The sequence below is a fragment of the Phocoena sinus genome, chromosome 11 (assembly GCF_008692025.1).
Source record: "Phocoena sinus isolate mPhoSin1 chromosome 11, mPhoSin1.pri, whole genome shotgun sequence".
Taxonomy (NCBI): Eukaryota; Metazoa; Chordata; class Mammalia; order Artiodactyla; family Phocoenidae; genus Phocoena; species Phocoena sinus.
The window spans coordinates 17,166,323-17,183,682 of record NC_045773.1 but is presented as its reverse complement, the minus strand read 5'-3'; the positions used below and the strand labels follow the sequence as shown (position 1 = coordinate 17,183,682).

The 17,360-nt window shown below is 48.4% G+C and overlaps 1 protein-coding gene across 1 annotated transcript in view; it reads right to left on the bottom strand.

Annotated features, from left to right (window-relative positions):
- PDZRN3 (PDZ domain containing ring finger 3) overlaps positions 1-16,997 on the bottom strand; it is a 248,479-nt gene extending 231,482 nt beyond the window's left edge. The window contains exons 1-2 of the mRNA XM_032647901.1: positions 16,145-16,997; positions 1,090-1,176 (exon numbers count right to left, since the gene is read on the bottom strand). Coding sequence (XP_032503792.1) covers positions 1,090-1,176; positions 16,145-16,867 — 810 coding nt within the window. The 5' untranslated portion in view covers positions 16,868-16,997. The remainder of the gene's footprint in view (positions 1-1,089; positions 1,177-16,144) is intronic.
- Positions 16,998-17,360: the final 363 nt, after the last annotated feature.

Here is a 17,360-nt window from a genome sequence, read left to right as displayed (position 1 = left end):
GAAGGAGGGGGCAAACATTAACCACAGCTGGATGGCTGACATCTTCTTATCCTTTAGGAGTCGCCTTAATATCCCTTCTTCTCTTTCCTGATTACTCTAGCCAATGATGGCCGTTGCTCCTCGGTAGCTACCACATGCCATCCTCCCACTTTTTACCCTTCATTGTACTTCTCCCATCTGTAATTACTGTATTTCCTTGTTTCCTGCCCAGTATCACCCAGGACATAAACTCAATGACCACAGGGACCCAGTCTCCCTGGCCAGTATCTCCAAGCCCCTAGCAAACAGCCTGTGTTCAATACTTATTTGTTGAATGAGTGAATCTGATTTTCTTTTCCCTTCCCTTGACAATTTTCCTTCAAAGCTAACAAACAACGAAAGGGTCAGCCCAAAAAAAGAGCAAGAGATGACACATACTCGGGCAATCCAGCGTGAAAGGTGAGATCCAAAGACACATCCTCTGCCCGCCCCCCCGAGCCCTCTTAGCAGACATTTTCTTTGCAATTAAATTGACAGATTTGAATTCAGTCTCTCCTTGCTGGAGGAGAGGATCATGATGAATGGGGTGAACAGCTCCCGAGGGAAGAAAGAGCATGGGATGCACTATGCCACAAATGGGGGAACTGCCCCTGACTGATGAAGGGCAGACAGAGCAGAAGCCCCGATCACATGGCCAGTCTCAGAGCCCCCAGTCTAGCAAAGTCACTCCGTCCAACTGCACACGTCTCACGCGACGTGCCTCAGCTCAACTGCTACCCAACCAGACACGCATCCCCAAAGCTCAACAGCTAAGATGAGCTATTGTATGACTAGGACAATGCTACATTAGGAGACCACAATGAAATAAAAATCCCCCAAACGGAATCACCTCGCTGTACAGCTGAAACTAACACAACATTGTAAATCAACTATGCTTCAATAAAAAAAAAGATAATAAAAATCCCTGAGCGTGAAGATGTTAGATACACAATTAACTCTAATAAGAGCAGAATGAAGTGACCAAGGTCTCCTACCCCTCGCCCCCCAAACCCTGACCCCTCTTCCAGCTGCATGAGGGACAAGAAAAACCCATTTCAGCAATTAACATACCACACACGGCCGGCCACCGATAATATTGAATCCCAGGGAGCCGGAGTCCCGATGCAGGACAAGAGTCAGGCTTTTTGTTTCTTCACCCTGCACGGAACAAATGAGTTCAAAATTTTATTTACAAACAGCGAAAAAAATGGGAGGAATTTTCTTTCTATCTAAGTGGACTCATGGGCTGCTGAGCGTTAAAAATCCTATGTCTCTAGGGAAGTTTAACCAGGGAGAACTTTGGGGGCCCATGATGAAACTCTGTCCTGTGCTGAAGAGGTTACAAACATTTCTTGACACCATCTAACCCTGGAGCGATCACTTAAGAACATGTGGAGATGTCCAGACACGTGTAATGAATATTTTCTCTCAGTGACACCTTGGTCTGCAAACGCCATCTTTCCTATGGCCAGCCCAGCGCAAGCTGGCTGTCTAGATGACTACTGTCTGTCTGTTTCTCAACCACTGTCAACAGCAGCATTCACGTTATGTCGTGAAAGGTTCCAACAGCAATCCCCTCGGAAGTCTGTGTGCACGTACGGCCCATCAGTAGTCATCTGTGTTTGGAAGACTTGGGGGGAAAATGGCTCTTGAAAAGTCAGATGCAAACATGGGTGGGAAAAAGAAAAATCCTGAATCTTACTGAAAAGGGGGGAGGGGGCATTTTCACAAAGTAATGACTGTCCAGTCCTGAGGGGATGCAGAGTGCTCAACAGAAAACACTCTGTTTAAGGTGGGGGGGGGGGGGGTGTCCACGTGAGCCCCTTTAAATCAACCAAGCAGAAATGGCCTCAGCAGGTCTCAGAGGCGCAACGTTCAACAGTCAAACAGGATGGAGATGCCAGGGCACCCCAACCAACACGCTCAAGTAACAGATAGATAAATAAAAATAGATTTAACCTTCTGTGCAAACTATCACTTAATAGGCTTAGACATAAATATTAAACTTGCTGATACACCTCTGAAACAGTTCCAACTACCTGAATGGTATGCAAAACTCCACATGTACTGGCTATAAATTTACAATTGCTTCACTCCTGTTTTCTGTTTAAACAGGGTATCATTTAAATGCGGTACTGTTTTTCACGCTTCTCAAAAACAGCACTGACAGCTCATCACAAAGAGGTTTTATTCTGCTATTTATTGCTTCCTGATGAAACCTGCGCTTTCTATTTCTGCTGGGGAAACAAATGGCAACATGTGAATGACATGAATGCAAATATCTTATTCGACCTCCACGGTGGCAAAGAAATCCACTCTTGCCAACTGTGCAGTGCCCAGTGGTTTTTCTGGAGCACTGCTTCATTTATTGCTATAGCTGTCAATGTAAAACACTGTTCCATATTTGGCGAGGAAAACTGTATGTAACACAGCCACACACACACACTAAAGACTAATGGGTCTCAGGGACTTCCCTGGTGGTCCAGTGGTCAAGAATCCATGCTCCCAATTCAGGGGGCACAGGTTCAACCCCTGTTCAGGGAACTAAGATCCCACATGCCGGGCAGGGCACGACCTAAGACATTAAATAAATAATTAATTAATTAATTAATAAAGATTAAAGTTTCTAAAAAAAAACCTAACGGGTCTTAATGTGTAAAACTATCTGCAAGCGCTTAAAGTTCTTAGCAACAACGGCTGTTTCTCATGACTAGTTCATGTATAGCAGAATTCAAAATATTTTCAAAAATGCCATAGAAGCTTTAGCATCAATTACTAAAACCCTGTAAAAAAAAAATGATAATTTATTAGTAGAAAAAAGCAGTTTCTGATGAAAGAACTGGGTGTCCTATAAGAACACAACAAAATCTTCATTTCTGCAGCACCATTTACTCAATGCAGAAAATACAGTAGGTAAATATAAAAGAAGCGAGCCTCTATCAAGCTACTGTACTTTAACAAAAAAACAGCAGAGCCTCAGTCATGACAACCTATTTATGAACTTAAAAAAAAAAAAAAGTCCTATTCACAGCACCACCACCCAGAGCATCTATCAGTGCTATCAATCTTTATTGTTCATTTGACCTGCAATAAGAGAAGAGGCAACAATATTCACTGCTGTTATGTTAAGGGAAAGAACTTCAGAATCACCCTAATAGTTTTGAGATGTAAATACAATGATGTGCAAACTGAAAGAGTTTATATCTCTCTGCCTTGGAAACAGAAAATGTTGCTAACTCCATTTCTTGCTTTGTTATCTTAGAGAGGTGAAAAAGTTAGACATACATGGGAATTTGAGAGAGTTATCATACATATCTTACATTTCTGGCTTTCATAACTAATCAAGGATAGACACTGTACAGTCACACAGTAATCCAAGGCAGATGTCTCTGGTTGAACAAGCTCAAATGATGCACAAAGGAGAATGCACAGCCAAATGATTAAAACAGACCAGTTTTAAATCGACTGTGACAACTATTTATTCTTCTAAAAAATGAAAGAAAAATAAAGAAATCTCATTGCACTGCATTAACAATGATAACAGCTAACCTTTATTGGCTCTTCATGTGCCAGAAATTATATTGAGCACTTAAGTGCTTTATTTTATTTAATAATCCAACCAATGTTATCAACTGGCACTATTACCACCCTCATGATACAGGTGGGAAGACTGACCGAGAACAAGAAAGAAAGCTGTCCCTTGTCAAAGAGCTACTAAGAGGTCAAGCTGGGATTTAAACCGATGATCTCCCATTCTAGACCTTAATTACTGTCTACACTAACTCCCTTTTCGTGTGGAACATAGAAAAGAGTGCCACGTAGACTAGCAACATATTTGGTCTCGCCTAAGATCGTTCCCTTGTTGGAGTTCCAAAAAGTTCCACAAAGGAACTCATCGTAGGAGGTCTTACCCAGGAAACCAGTTTCAGAACAGAACTCCAAACTCTTTAGTGAACTATTTATCTCCAGAAGACCCAACCTGAGATGCCCAAAGACACCTAGGTCTGGTCCCAAACTCAGAGATCTCTCTCCAGGGACAGTGGAGACCAACCGAGACGATGCCTGAAATAAGATTCCTCAGCCAAATAGCAATGTGCAAAGAACAATCAAGTTAACTGTCTACACCTCCTTGCCAGATGCAATCAATCCCAGGGAAGAAAGAAAGGAGGTTCTCCTTTTCTAGAAGTGTCTTGACCCAGTCTGTTGTCCAGGACAGAGAGACACAGGTTTTAGGTGACATTGCCTATTTTAGGACTAATTTACAGGACTGAGCCATCATGTGGAAGATTCAACACATGATACCGGGAGCAATGACAGAGAAGAGAAAAGCTCCGTCTGAGCCAAATTCCTTTCATTTCTCCATCTAATGATCGAAGGTCATTTCCTTTTCTCCGACACCCCGAGCTTGATCCTGATATCTCCTTTCCACTCCCCTTCTCACAAGCAACCTTAACTATCAATACTTTCATTGAATTTCTCATTCTTCAGAAGAAATAATAGAGAATTTAAACACCAGGCTTCACACAACACCACGTTTAACAGGTTAACCTTACTTCCTGCTTAATTATTTAACCTGTTCCTGGGTTCAAAATGCATCAGATCCAGAGCATTTAAATGAGTCTCATTCAATTATATCGCACTGAGTGAAGAGATGAACAAGTGGAATAAGGATAAAGGCTCTCATCAATACTGTGTTCCCGGCTGCTCACAGACATTATGTTAATAAGTGACACTGTTCATCCAAAGGAAAATTTAACCTATATTGCTGTGTTTTGGTAGTTTATCAGAACCCATGCTTTGAAGCTTTCTCAGTGGCTTGGTATAGTAAAAGAAGGGAACGAGGACTTCCCTGGTGGTGCAGTAGTTGAGAATCCGCCTGCCAATAATACAGGGGAAGTGTGTTCGAGCCCTGGTCCGAGAAGATCCCACCTGTCATGGAGCAACTAAGCCCATGCACCACAACTACTGAGCCTGCGCTCTAGAGCCCGTGAGCCACAACTACTGAAGCCTGCGTGCCGCAACTACCGAAGCCCGCGCGCCTAGAGCCCGTGCTCCACAACAAGAGAAGCCACGGCAATGAGAAGCCCGCGCACCACAAGGAAGAGTAGCTCCTGCACGCCGCAACTAGAGAAAGCCCACGTGCAGCAACGAAGACCCAACACGGCCAATAAATAAATAAAATTTTTAAATATATATATACCAATTTAAAAAAAAAGAAAGAGCTCTGTTTCACAAAAACAACTGAATAACCGTAGCATCGGCCTTGGGAGGCACGTATTATATCAATGCTCTACACCTGAGAAACTGAGGCTCCAGAAATGCATACACTTGCTGAAGATCACGTGGGTCCAAGAGGGAGGGGCAGGGTTGGAACCCAGGTCCACAGGACTCCAACACCCATGCTGTCCCTCCTGGGCTGGTAAACGTGTGCCCCCTACCCCAAATTCCTTTGCCTAAAAAGACACGGCTTTCACATTAAAATGTCATGAAGGATTAGACATCTAATTAGCTTTGTAATCAGAGTTTTAAGCAAGGCTTCTTTGGACTATGCAATAACGGTGGCAAAGATCAGAGTATCTACTATACCCTGAAGGGTGTCATAAGAATACTATACCTTTGACAGGAACAGGGTGATGGTTAAGATCTTGGACTTCACAGTCAGAACCTGAGTTGAGTTTCCTCATTCTTAGAATGAGGATAATAATGGTTTCTTCTCGAAACATGAATGAGATAGACTATCACTGCCTAGTGCCCCCGTACAAGGCCTGGCCAATAGCAAGGGTTCCAAACACAAGCAGAGCACAGGGTGGGCCGGACGCTAGCACATCTCAGCAATGAGGCCATGGTGCTGTTTAACCACATAAATGACTCTGCTACAAAAATCTGGAAATGAAGAATGTCTAATCCTCAGTTAACTTAGTCTACAGCAAGTTTGGGAGAGCTGAGGCCTGAAGTTAAGGAAATAAAGACAGTTGTACATTCATCCCAACATCTGGCCATCTGATGGGAGCTATTACATCCACATGCACGTTCCTCCTTTCCCCAAGTCCGGAAAAAGAGCAGCACATTCTTGGAGGACTGCACAAGTGCCAGGAGACAGAGTTTATCCTGGAGGTAGTGGGAGAGAGACATGATAAAGAACACGGGGGGAGCAGCTCGGCGTGGACCTTCGGGGGCACGGAGATGGCACGGGCAAAGGGTGCTGATCAGACGGCTGTGAGGCACGAGGAGGGGAAATCGGACACAGGACACCCCAGGCCTGGAGGGAGATGGCCCTGGGAGCAAAGGGGGTGGGGGAACAGATGGTGGCTCGCAACAGGACAGGAGAAACATCAAGTCCAAGGAAGTGTGGGCTTGGATATGGACAGTGGAGGGAGGAGTGTGGGGCACAGGATACCCAGGTATTTGCTGAGACACTTGGACACCTCCCAGTTCTATCGGATGAGTGAGTCTTGATGGGCTGGGAAGAAAACAAAAAGAAAACAAAAGAAACAACAAAAATGGAAATGAGATAGCACCTCCTTGGCAGCTTTTCCTAGAGCCACCCTCTTCCTGAATGGCAGGGTCTCTTCCCTTCCGAGCCAGGACTCAGGAGGGAGAGGCGCTCTCACCAAGAGCCCGGGGTGGGGGATGGAGAAGGAAGATGCCTTCATATTCTGGAGTCCAGTGCCAGCACTGCCTTCTTGGGAGAAGGGGCACGAAGCTCTAACAGATGCTCAGCACCCTGTCTCTACCCCAGAATCCAAATCTAGCGGACAGTCAGGCCCCTAGTGAAGTGTAGGGTCTCCTTGGGAGATGCTTAGGTCTTTAGGATTGAGAAAGGGCAGAGAGAGAGTAACCCTGGAGAAGTGGGTGTGGCATGAGCCATCCACAGCCAGTTAAGTTACAAGCAGAAATAGAAGCTCCAAGTTCAGGAACATACACTAGATTCTGCTTAAAATAAGCTTGGCTATCATATTCAAACATGTAACTACCCATCAGTGTTAAAATCACCCAATTTGTAATCTGCTCCATTCAAGGTCTAACTGGACAAGAATTTTGGGGGCGGGGGTGGCGGATAAAAGCCACAGCGAAAAAGCAGAACTCAAATGTACTTTGTCAAAAAGACACCTTATGGTGGCTGTTTTTAAGTCCAAGAATGCAAACTGTCTTCTATAGTAGAGTCCCTCTTCCTTTCAGCATCACTCTGTCACTGTTCTCCTCCGAACAATCCAGCCTCAGAAGCTTGGACGCCAGCCATCTCCTAAGCGGTGTGGCAGCCCCCAAAGTCCATCAGGCCGCTGTCAATGTGGATTCTTTCTAAAAACTCCTTTCCGCCCAGGGACGGGTGTTCCTTGATTATTGCTGTTGTGGGACTTGTAGCCGAGAACGGGCTAGACTGGAAAGCTGCCAGGCGGGTTGTGAGAACTGTAATCGACTGACCACTAGTCTGTGTATCTGGGGTGACAACACCTCTCAGCCTCAGATTATGCAAAGCTCCCAGAGACTCGCACAGCTGGGAAACAGCTCTGTCTGTTGACTAGTGACAAGAGAGCGCAAAAATGTGGAGGGGCGGGGCTGGGGGGACCAGGAGGCAGAGATGGCTGCCAGAAATTCTGTCCTAAAGAGAATGGGGATGCCTTCTCTCCCTGCACCAAGATGCTTCTGTCCTCTTCGTTGGTCAAACTATGTTTTTAATGGGGAAGCAGCTTGGACCAAGCCCTCCCTGTAATTCCAACTTCAGTTCTAAAAGAAGGGATTCTTGGAGGAAGAACAGAAGGGGAAAACTGTTCAAGTCTAAGACTGAAGGCAGTCGTGGGAATGATGCTTGAAAATGAATTGGAAACGGATGAGACAGTCAACTGAAGTATTAGCAGCGTTTATCTGTCACCAGAATAGGTGCAGAGAGGATGAAAAGAGACAAAGGGCAAGGGAAACTGGCAGAAAGGAGCAAAAGTATAGCTTTTATGGAGCCATAATATCTACAGAACGGGATATATTCATCCACAGCCAAAGAAGATGTTTCTGAAAAATTACCTAAGACATTAAGATTGTCAGTGCTGCCCGAGGCCAAATATATACACATATTTTAAATCTGCTGCTATATTTAGATAACCTAAGAAATCCCTCAGTCTCCTTCTCTATTTCCATGAGTTTGACTTCAAGTCTGTATCTCTCATTTTTATCATCCGCTCAGCTGTTTTTCTGGTGAACGCCCACAAGCGACGCTTTCACCAACACACGGACGACAACAAACCGAATCAAGGCGCTGCAGCATTTTCACGTTTCCACTTGACGGACTACAAGGTGATGTCAGTTTTTGAAATGGGATCATCCAATTACCCTGGAGCATTTTCTTGTCCAAATCGGCAACAAAGCAAAGGCCACCCAGCTGCGAAGTCCTACATTGTCACCTACAGGAAGGTGGGAGCTTGGCCTGGCCCATCCCTCTTTACCTTTGTTAACTGCAGTTGGACGACTATAAATTCAAGTAAACACACAGTAACCTCATCTTATTCGCGCCTTTAGCCTCCTCCTATACACCTTAGCTCAGAGTTGCTACCCAGATGCAGTGAACTTGACTTGAATATCCCTCTCTCACAAAGTTTCCAGCACTGACAAGCAGTCAGAAAAGAGAAAGACAGAGATTCTGGTCACCCAAGGGCATTCCATGGCTTGCAACGAGCCTGTAATCCTTCGAGTAAAAATCCCTTTCCTTCTTCTCTATTAAACCATCTCCAATTTCTAATGTTTCCTCAGTGATTTACTTGAAGAACATCCCTAAACCTATAGGTACTGAATAAACATTCACTTAATAAATGTTCAACAAATGCTTGGTAAGCCTTACTGTACACATTGCGTTCATCATCTAACCCTAATGCCAGTCCTATTAGCATTACCCCATTTTGGAGATGAGGCAATTAAGGCTTAGAGGAGGTTAGAAGATCCTCCCAGAGATGCTCAACAACAAGGCAGAAGGAGCACAGGAGCCCGGCTGTCACCAACTCCAGGGTCTGATACTCATCACACGACAGCTCAGTTCAGGGTACCCTGGAGCTGCTGGTGACACATCCAACCCTGACCCACAACCTTAAAGCGGCTTCACCCCCTTCCTGATCCACGTGCAGCAAAGACAGAGGGCACCTGAAAACAGCTTCCAGCAAAATTCTAGGGCTGACCCCTCTGCCCAGGAATCATTTCTGCACACCCGTCCCCCTCTGCCAGGGTAAAAGCTCATCCAACCACCCCTCCTGGAGAAGGGGCTGCTGCAGGGCCCACGTGCAGCTCCACCCCTTAGGCTCCCTGTAAACAGACATACAGGATAGGGGAGAAAGATGGACGCTCGGGTCCATCTGTTAGTTATTTTCTTTACAAGGGTAATCATTATGTTACACCACTTCCCTTTCTTATTGGAACAGGCTTATTAGAACACCATTAGTCTGGAGGGGACAGAGGTGACCCGCGGCTAAAAGCTTCGCTGAGCAAAGAACAGCAAGACGTGTTGTTTTCAAAGGCACAAGTGGGTGTCTGACTGATCCAGGGGTGAAAGCCGCTCAAGTTCCCCTTTGCACCCAGCGGTGCCTATCGCAGCGCCTGAAACGCAGTGTGTAAGCATGTGAGGAGCTGGACTGAAAGAACACATTCGGAAGCATTTCATTTACTTCCTACCATCAACCACTCTTTAACTTACTAGGTTCGAAATTAAGGAGACGAGGCGTGATTCCATCCAGGACACCACCTCTTTTCTCTTCTTTTTCTTCCCTTTCCCTTTCCCTCCCTTCCTTCTTTCCTTTCCTTCCTTCCTTCCTTCCTCTCTTTCTTCCTCTAACTCTCTTTTACAGGCAGAACCTGTTTTGTTTTATACTGCATGTATACTTTCAGACCTCTGAAAACAAGAATTACAGCGTGGGGTGAACACACCTCATCACCATGGACCTGAAGCCATCAGACCAACTAAACGGAGCCAGAAAATGATGCCGGGAAAGCTGTTTAATCTTTGGAGGCTCTCTTTTTCCATCTGCAATACGAAGGGTAATGGGCTGTGGGTACTAACCTCACAGGGTCTTCCTGAAGATGCACCCACATCTCTAACCTGCAGTGCTTGCACGTATAGTAAGAGTCCTTTGGAAACCCTGTATGAGACTTTGGAGGGGACTCTGCCTCAGGAGAAAATACTGTTCTTATTTTGGTAACAGCCTGGAGTCGGGTGCTGAGTTCAAATCTCAGCTCTACACTTAGAATCTGTGTAACTTCTGGCCTTAACCTAGCTGTTTGATAATGTTTTACAATCCTCCTCTCTTACCAAAAAAGAAAGGGGTCTACCAAATGAATAAGGCGGGGAAGCTAATGTGTGTACATACACAAGGCACCCTAAGTGTATGGCACCCAGTTAAACTCAATGAATGTTACTTCCTTTCCTTTTAAGCTCCTTAGTCTACAGCCAACACAAAACCACCTTATAAATAGATTCTCTCACATCAAGTATTCTTACAGAGGAGCAAACATCATCTGTGAACTCAGAAAGAATCACTTACAGATAAACGGCAACAGAGTTCCCAATTCAAATTATTCGGTTATGAGCATTCAAGCCAGTGTAGCTGGGTAACATATTTGTAAGCCAAATCCTAATTTTCTTTATAAATCACTGAAATGAAATGGACACAGCAGCCCACAATTCCTGGGCTGTTCTGTAAGATACACCATGGAATGGCCACTTGCTGACACTTTTCAGAAACAGAAAAGACACTGAACTGTGAACATTCTAATAGATACATTTCAAACTGTGTGGACATCTGGAACACCTTTTCATACAATTGTCTATTAGATTCACTTATCTCCAGGAGTTCTGAAATGGACAAAATCGTTTCTGGGATTTGGGAGTTTACACAAATGGATCTGAGGAAACAAAAGCATGCCTCCCACAAACCTGGAAACAATTTTGTTAACTTGCAGGTCACGGAAAAACTCGTTCTTTTTTAAGAGTGCGCTAACAAGCTCACTCTTGGTTAGCAATCTGAAAAGTTTCGATGGCTGACAAGACAGCCCCTTCGATCTTGAATGTATTCACTGAACAAAGACATATCGAGAGTTCACAGGGTACATGGTAATCGAACTGGTGGCGGGATACGCAGCCCTGAAGAACACACACACGGTCCTTCCTTTATTGTCCTTCACAGACAATGAACAGCTCTTCCCATTTTTCAGTTACAGCTGTGATGAAGGCCATGCAGGCGGAGCACCAAGGTGAGAGTCTCAGGGCACCAGACCTAGTCTGTGAGGTCAGAGAGGGCTTCCCACAGGCAGTGATGCTTGAGCTGGGACGGGAAGGATAGAAAGGTTATCTAGTCAGGAGCAAACCCTAAGTGCTGACAGAAAGGCAGGGGCTAGAAGGGGAGAGTTGGAAAACTTGCCAGTTACCTAACAATGAGCAACTGGAAAGACTATTCCAAGAAGAAAAAAGAGCAAGTGCAAAGGCCCAGGGGCAAGAAGGAGCTCAGGGACATATTCACGGACCTGCCAGAAGCCAGTGAACCTGGGAAGAGAGACTAAAGGGGAGAAGAGTACAGGCAGGTGGAGGCCAGCAGGACCCAGAGTGTGCTTGGCCTTATATCCACCCAAGAGGAACTCAAGGCAGAGCAAGGTTGAAAGAAGAGTGACATCAGATTTACGTTTCTAAGAAATGATTCCCAGCTCCAGGTAACTGGAGGGGAGCAGGAAAATACATAGAGGGAGCAGCTGTGATCTAGGCAAGAGATTATGGGGGTTGAGACCAAGGCTGATTTTTGTCCCACAGGGAACAAGGGCAGTGTCTGGAGCTATCTGTGACTGTCACGACGTGAGGCATGCTTCTGACATCTAGTAGGTAGAGGCCAGGGATGCCGCTACACATCCCATAATGCACACAATACCTTCCCCACAACCAAGAATTATTCACCCCAAGACTCAACAGTGCTGAGGTCAGGAAACGCTGACCCAGGTCATCATCATCTTTGGACCAAGGTCATCATCTGATGGGACTGGAGAGCAATGAACAGATTCAAGAAGTGTTTAAGAGGTATAATCCACCTGATTTAACGACAGACTGGAAGTAGGGCTAAAAGAGCAGAAGCTATCAAGGCTGGGTCTCAAGTTTCTCAACAATTCCAAGGAAAGTTACACCCATAACTTTCTCTTTCCCAGAAAGCCAAACAAGTTTTTTTGCTGTGGAATGCCTTTGTTCTTAGAATCAGGTGGACAAGTCAGGGTAGGAAACTGAGGCTGGGAGCCCAACTCTTTAACATCCTCAAGCACAGCATCACCAAGTCTGCTGTAGCCCGAATGAGGCTTCAGACTGGTTCAAGAAGGCTTTCTGGACCATGTTACCTGTCATGTAACTGCTAGGCAGTCTGGGTTTTAGAACTTCACCCTGGTCTTTCAAAAAACGTTCAGGGGGCTTCCCTGGTGGCGCAGTGGTTGAGAGACTGCCTGCCGATGCAGGGGACGTGGGTTCGTGCCCTGGTCCGGGAGGATCCCACGTGCCACGGAGCGGCTGGGCCCGTGAGCCATGGCCGCTGAGCCTGCGCTCTGCAACGGGAGAGGCCACAGCAGTGAGAGGCCCGCGTACCGCAAAAAACAAAAAACAAACAAAAAAAAAGAACCCCAAAATGTTCACAAGGGATGTTCAGACGATGATCTGTGTGAAGACCAACATGATCTATATCTGTACTTGAGCCCACACTCTTGGTCTAGCTGAGTAGCTACCTAAAATGTGATAGGTGGCCCAGCATGAACTGGTAGCTTGTTAGAAACGCAGAACCTCACACCCCATACCAGCCCTGATGGATCAGAATCTCTAAGGGTAAGAATGTGCGATTTAACAAGCTTTCCAGGTGATCCCAATCATGTGAAGGTTTGCGAAGACCTGTTCCAGCTCACCTTGTAGGGCAGGAGAAACAATGCCTAAGTAGGTCCAAACGCTAAATGCTCAGCTGGTATCAAAAGTCCGAAACCTTACATTATTTAAATAATGCCAGATTATTTTATGGAACAAGTTCTAGCTCTTGAAGAAAGGGTATGGAAAAAATCTTCTGAGTCTTTCTTATCTACTTCAGCTTGTAACAGAGAGGTAAATGATAGGACTTTTAAAAAATATAATAAAAGTGTTGTGCATGCGAGTTTCCAAGCAATATAAATCCTTCTGCTTTTTAGAAGAGAATAAACAGTACCCAGCAGGAGCAGAGAGTCTGGCCAATGAAATAAACAAGTTCTTAAACAGCTTGCAGTGGGAGGGGTCCGTCTGGCAGGCGCTGGAACAGCAGAAGCTTTCCACAAGGGCCACTGAGGGTTAACCAAAAGGCAAAAGGAGGGAGCTTCCCCCTAAGGCCTGGGCTGGGACCAGCCAGGGTCTGAGGCCAGAAAAATGAACTAGTGCAGCTTTCAGGCCAGGCCATTCTTGGCTGTCCTCAGGCCCAGCAATGAGGTCCATAAAAGTCCCAAGCAGCGCTCCAACTCCAGAAGGAAACTCTCTCTGTAAGCTCAAAAAGCAACAACATCTTGTCCCTAAGCTTAATGCCCCTGATGAGCCAACTGACTCACCCAACAGAGCTTCAAAAACTTGCACAGTTTTGATTCAAGTATCATATTTTTGATTCCGAGACGGAGTTTACCCAAACACTCCAGAAAGAAAACAGAAAGGCAAGAAGAAATAATAAACTAGCTTCACAATGAATGATGTATAAACTCTGAGGGAGTGAATGGCTTATTTATAAATAAGCATCACTTAAAACTATGCAGGAAGTCCAGATGACAGCATAAACAGGAGAAACTCCGGAAACTCCTTCACCCCAAACCCCGGCGCCTGCTTGAAGACCCAGCTTTGCCCCTTCCTTTGGTGACTCGCAAGCTCACGCCAGTCTTTTGTACGCCTGTGCGGTCCTGGGTGAGCCTCAGAGCTGTAAATATTTGCCCTTCGCCCAGAGCCGGCCAGCTGCTGACAGACAGGCCAGGGGCCAGGATGGGGTGGAGGTGGGGAGGGGGGAGTCGGAAAACTGGCAGACCGGGTGTGCGCTGTGGAAGAGGGGGCTGGGAGAGGGCAGGGAGAGGCAAAGCACACAAGCAGACACAGGCCCCTGGGGGCCCCTCAGGCAAATACATTCCCCAGAATGGCAGCAGCAATGGCCCATGTCCCTCCCCAGCTGGTGAAAATGTGGCCTTTGCAATCAGGGAAATCTTGGTTCTCATCTTGTGACTGTGCCCCACTCAGAGTACAGGTGACAACACATGGAGACATTTCTGGTTGTCACCACTGGGCAGGGGGCGGTGCTACTGGTATCCAGTGGGTAGAGGCTAGGGATGCCGCTCAACATTTAACAATGCGGGCTTCTCTGGCGGCGCAGTGGCTGAGAATCTGCCTGCTAATGCAGGGGACACGGGTTCGAGCCCTGGCCTGGGAGGATCCCACATGCCGCGGAGCAACTAGGCCTGTGACCCACAACTACTGAGCCTGCGTGTCTGGAGCCTGCGCTCCGCAACAAGAGAGGCCGCGATAGTGAGAGGCCCGCGCACCGCGATGAAGAGTGGCCCCTGCCTGCCACAACTAGAGAAAGCCCTCACACAGAAACGAAGATGCAGCACAGCAAAAATTAATTAATTAATAAAAACTCCTACCCCCAACATCAAAATATATACATATTTTTTTTGACAATGCACGGGACTGCCTCCCATAACAAAGAATTTTGGGGCCCAAAATGTCAAAACACCCCAAGGTGGACAACTGAGGTAGAACCTGAATGCCAGCTCTGAACGAGTTCTATGACCTGAGCCTGCTTTCTCATCTCAGAGGATTAAATACGGAATGCCTCCAAAGTGCTTTGCCACAGTCTCTGGTACATAATAAACCCTCAGTAAATGGCACCTGTGGTTACATTGGGAGGCAACACGATAGTGCTCGCGAGCTTGGTCACCTGTGGGTTCAGAAACCAATTCTGGCACCTAGAAGCTGTGACTCAGGCATCTGACCGCGTCTCACTGGTCCTGAGTTTTCCTCACCTACAGAACGAGAAGCAACGTGCCTCCCTTACTTGATTACAAAGGAAACAGCTGAGAAGCAGAAGTGCTTAGAACGGGGCCTGGAGCAAAGCAAGCCTCCAGTAGTGGTGGCTGTTATAATTTCACCAACTCCCAGCACAAGGGGATGCCTTACAAGGGGAGGAGGTTAAAGATAAGTGCAGGGGATACTTGCTGAGCGTTGACTTTCCACCAGGCACCGTGCTAGATCCTTTTCACATGTTCTCTCCCTGAAGGGGGTAAACAAGCTATTTTACATTTAGGGAAACGGAGGCACCTGGAGGTTAAGCCACAACATGACTCAGCTGTTTAGCCAAGAGCCCAGATTCCAGAACAGTTCTAATTCCAGAGGCCTCACTGCCAATTATTACTTTGTATTTGGTGGCGGTTCCTTTACTGCTTTCTGGAATTCTTTCAATCCCTGGAGGAATACTACAGAAGGGGCCTGTGTTTCACCCCCCGTGTCACATCTCTAGGGCCACACTTTCCAACTTGAGGGAGCGTGAGCTGCTAGCTCAAGGTCAGCCGGCTAGTTGGCAGCAAAGCCCAGGTTGGAATCCAGCTTTTACTCCAGAGGCCTCTCCTCTGGCAGCCTCCTTAACTTAATCTACACGGGCTGTGGGCTCCCTTTATTCTTTCTGGAGCTCCTGAGGGTGCATGGGTATAGCTCACGCCGTGTGTCAGTATCTTATCCTGTGGGTCACGTGTACAGGAGCCATGTTTCCCAACCTCCAAAGAGGCTAAGCGACTTCCCCAGGATCACCCAGCTGGTCTGCAGCACAGCCTTTGCACACTTCTGACTCTGGAGCCACACAGATTCTTACTCTGCGCTGGTCGCGGATTCCTTTGAGTCTTTCCAGAACCCCTGAAGCTGCTGGAGCTATACTTCACCCTGAGTCTAATCTGTCAAAGGACCACAGTTCCCAAGTTTAGGCCGATTCCCCGACCTTGCTCACGGTGATCTATCTGGCAAGCAGTGTCAGAAGAGGGAGGCAGAGATGCTCCCGGGCAGCTCCCGGGACCCCAGTGCCCAAAGGGGCTGGGAGGCGCCCCGGGGACCCAGGAGCCCGGCAGGGGGTCGGGGCGGGCGGCGGGTACCTACCTTGCCGCCGGGCGGCGTGGCCACGCAGCGGCTGAGCGAGTCGAGGCGTGCGCTGTACTCGGTGAACTTCTTCTGGTAGCGCAGAGCGGTCATCTGCAGCTCCAGCTGGGCGGCGGCCAGCTGTGCCACCAGCGACTTCTCGCGCTTGCCCGCGCGCAGCGCCTCCTTCTTGAGCGCCTTGTGCAGCGCGCCCAGGCGGGCCTGCAGTGCGCCGTTGTGCGCCCGCAGGGCCCGCGCGCAGCAGTGGCCGCCGGCGCGCTGCTCGCCGTGCGTCAGGGGCAGCCCGCAGCCCTCCTGGCAGCGGCCCACCGGCCGCGCGTCGCACGCGTCGCGCATGTGCGCCTCCACGTCGCGCCGCAGCAGCACCTGGCCGCAGCCCGCGTGGCGGCAGCGAGCGGGCGCGAAGTCGCAGCGCTCGAGGTGCTCGGGCAGCTGTTGCAGCTTGACCACCCGGCCGCAGCCGCGCGCCGCATGCGCGCACTTGATGTCGAGCTTGAGGATGAGGCGCTTGAGCGGCAGGACGTGGTTGAGCTCCTTGGCCGAGAGGCGACCGCGGCAGCGCGCCGGGCAGCTGCCCTCCTGCACCACCCAGGGCAGCACGCAGCCGGCGCAAAAGACGTGGCCGCACGGCGTGGTCAGCGGGTCCTCCAGGACCTTGTGGCACAGCGCGCACTTCAGGTCCGGGTCCACGTCGCCGTCGAAGCGGTCCAGCTCGAAGCCCATGGTGGCGGCCGGGGCCCGGGGTCGCCGCCGGGCGGCCGGCCGCCCCCTCCTTCCCTGCTAGGCAGCCGAGACGCGCCGGCTGCGCCGCCCGCTCTCTCGCTGGCTCTCCCCGGACTGAGCCTAATTGCTCCAGACTTCCTCGGAAAATGCCCGAGGAACAGAACTCCTCAGCCGTATTTGCGTGAGCGCGTGCGCACGCACATCCTGCCTCGGCTGCCTCCCGCCCGCCCCCTGCAAAAGGGAGGAGGACGGGTGGCGAAGGAGGGTAGGAAGACCCAGAGGCTCGCCAAGGAGACTGGCCCGCCCAGGACGCCAGCCTGAGCCTTTCTCTCCGGAAACTCCACTCCGCTCTCCTGCAGTTTTCGCTATGGGAGACAAAATGCCAGCCGAGAAAGCTCACTAGGTTAGGCGCAGAGGGTGCTGCTGTCGCCCAGACGAGTTTTCCTGGAGCCCCTTCCGGGCCAGATCACGACTTTTTACTCCCCTCCCGTGC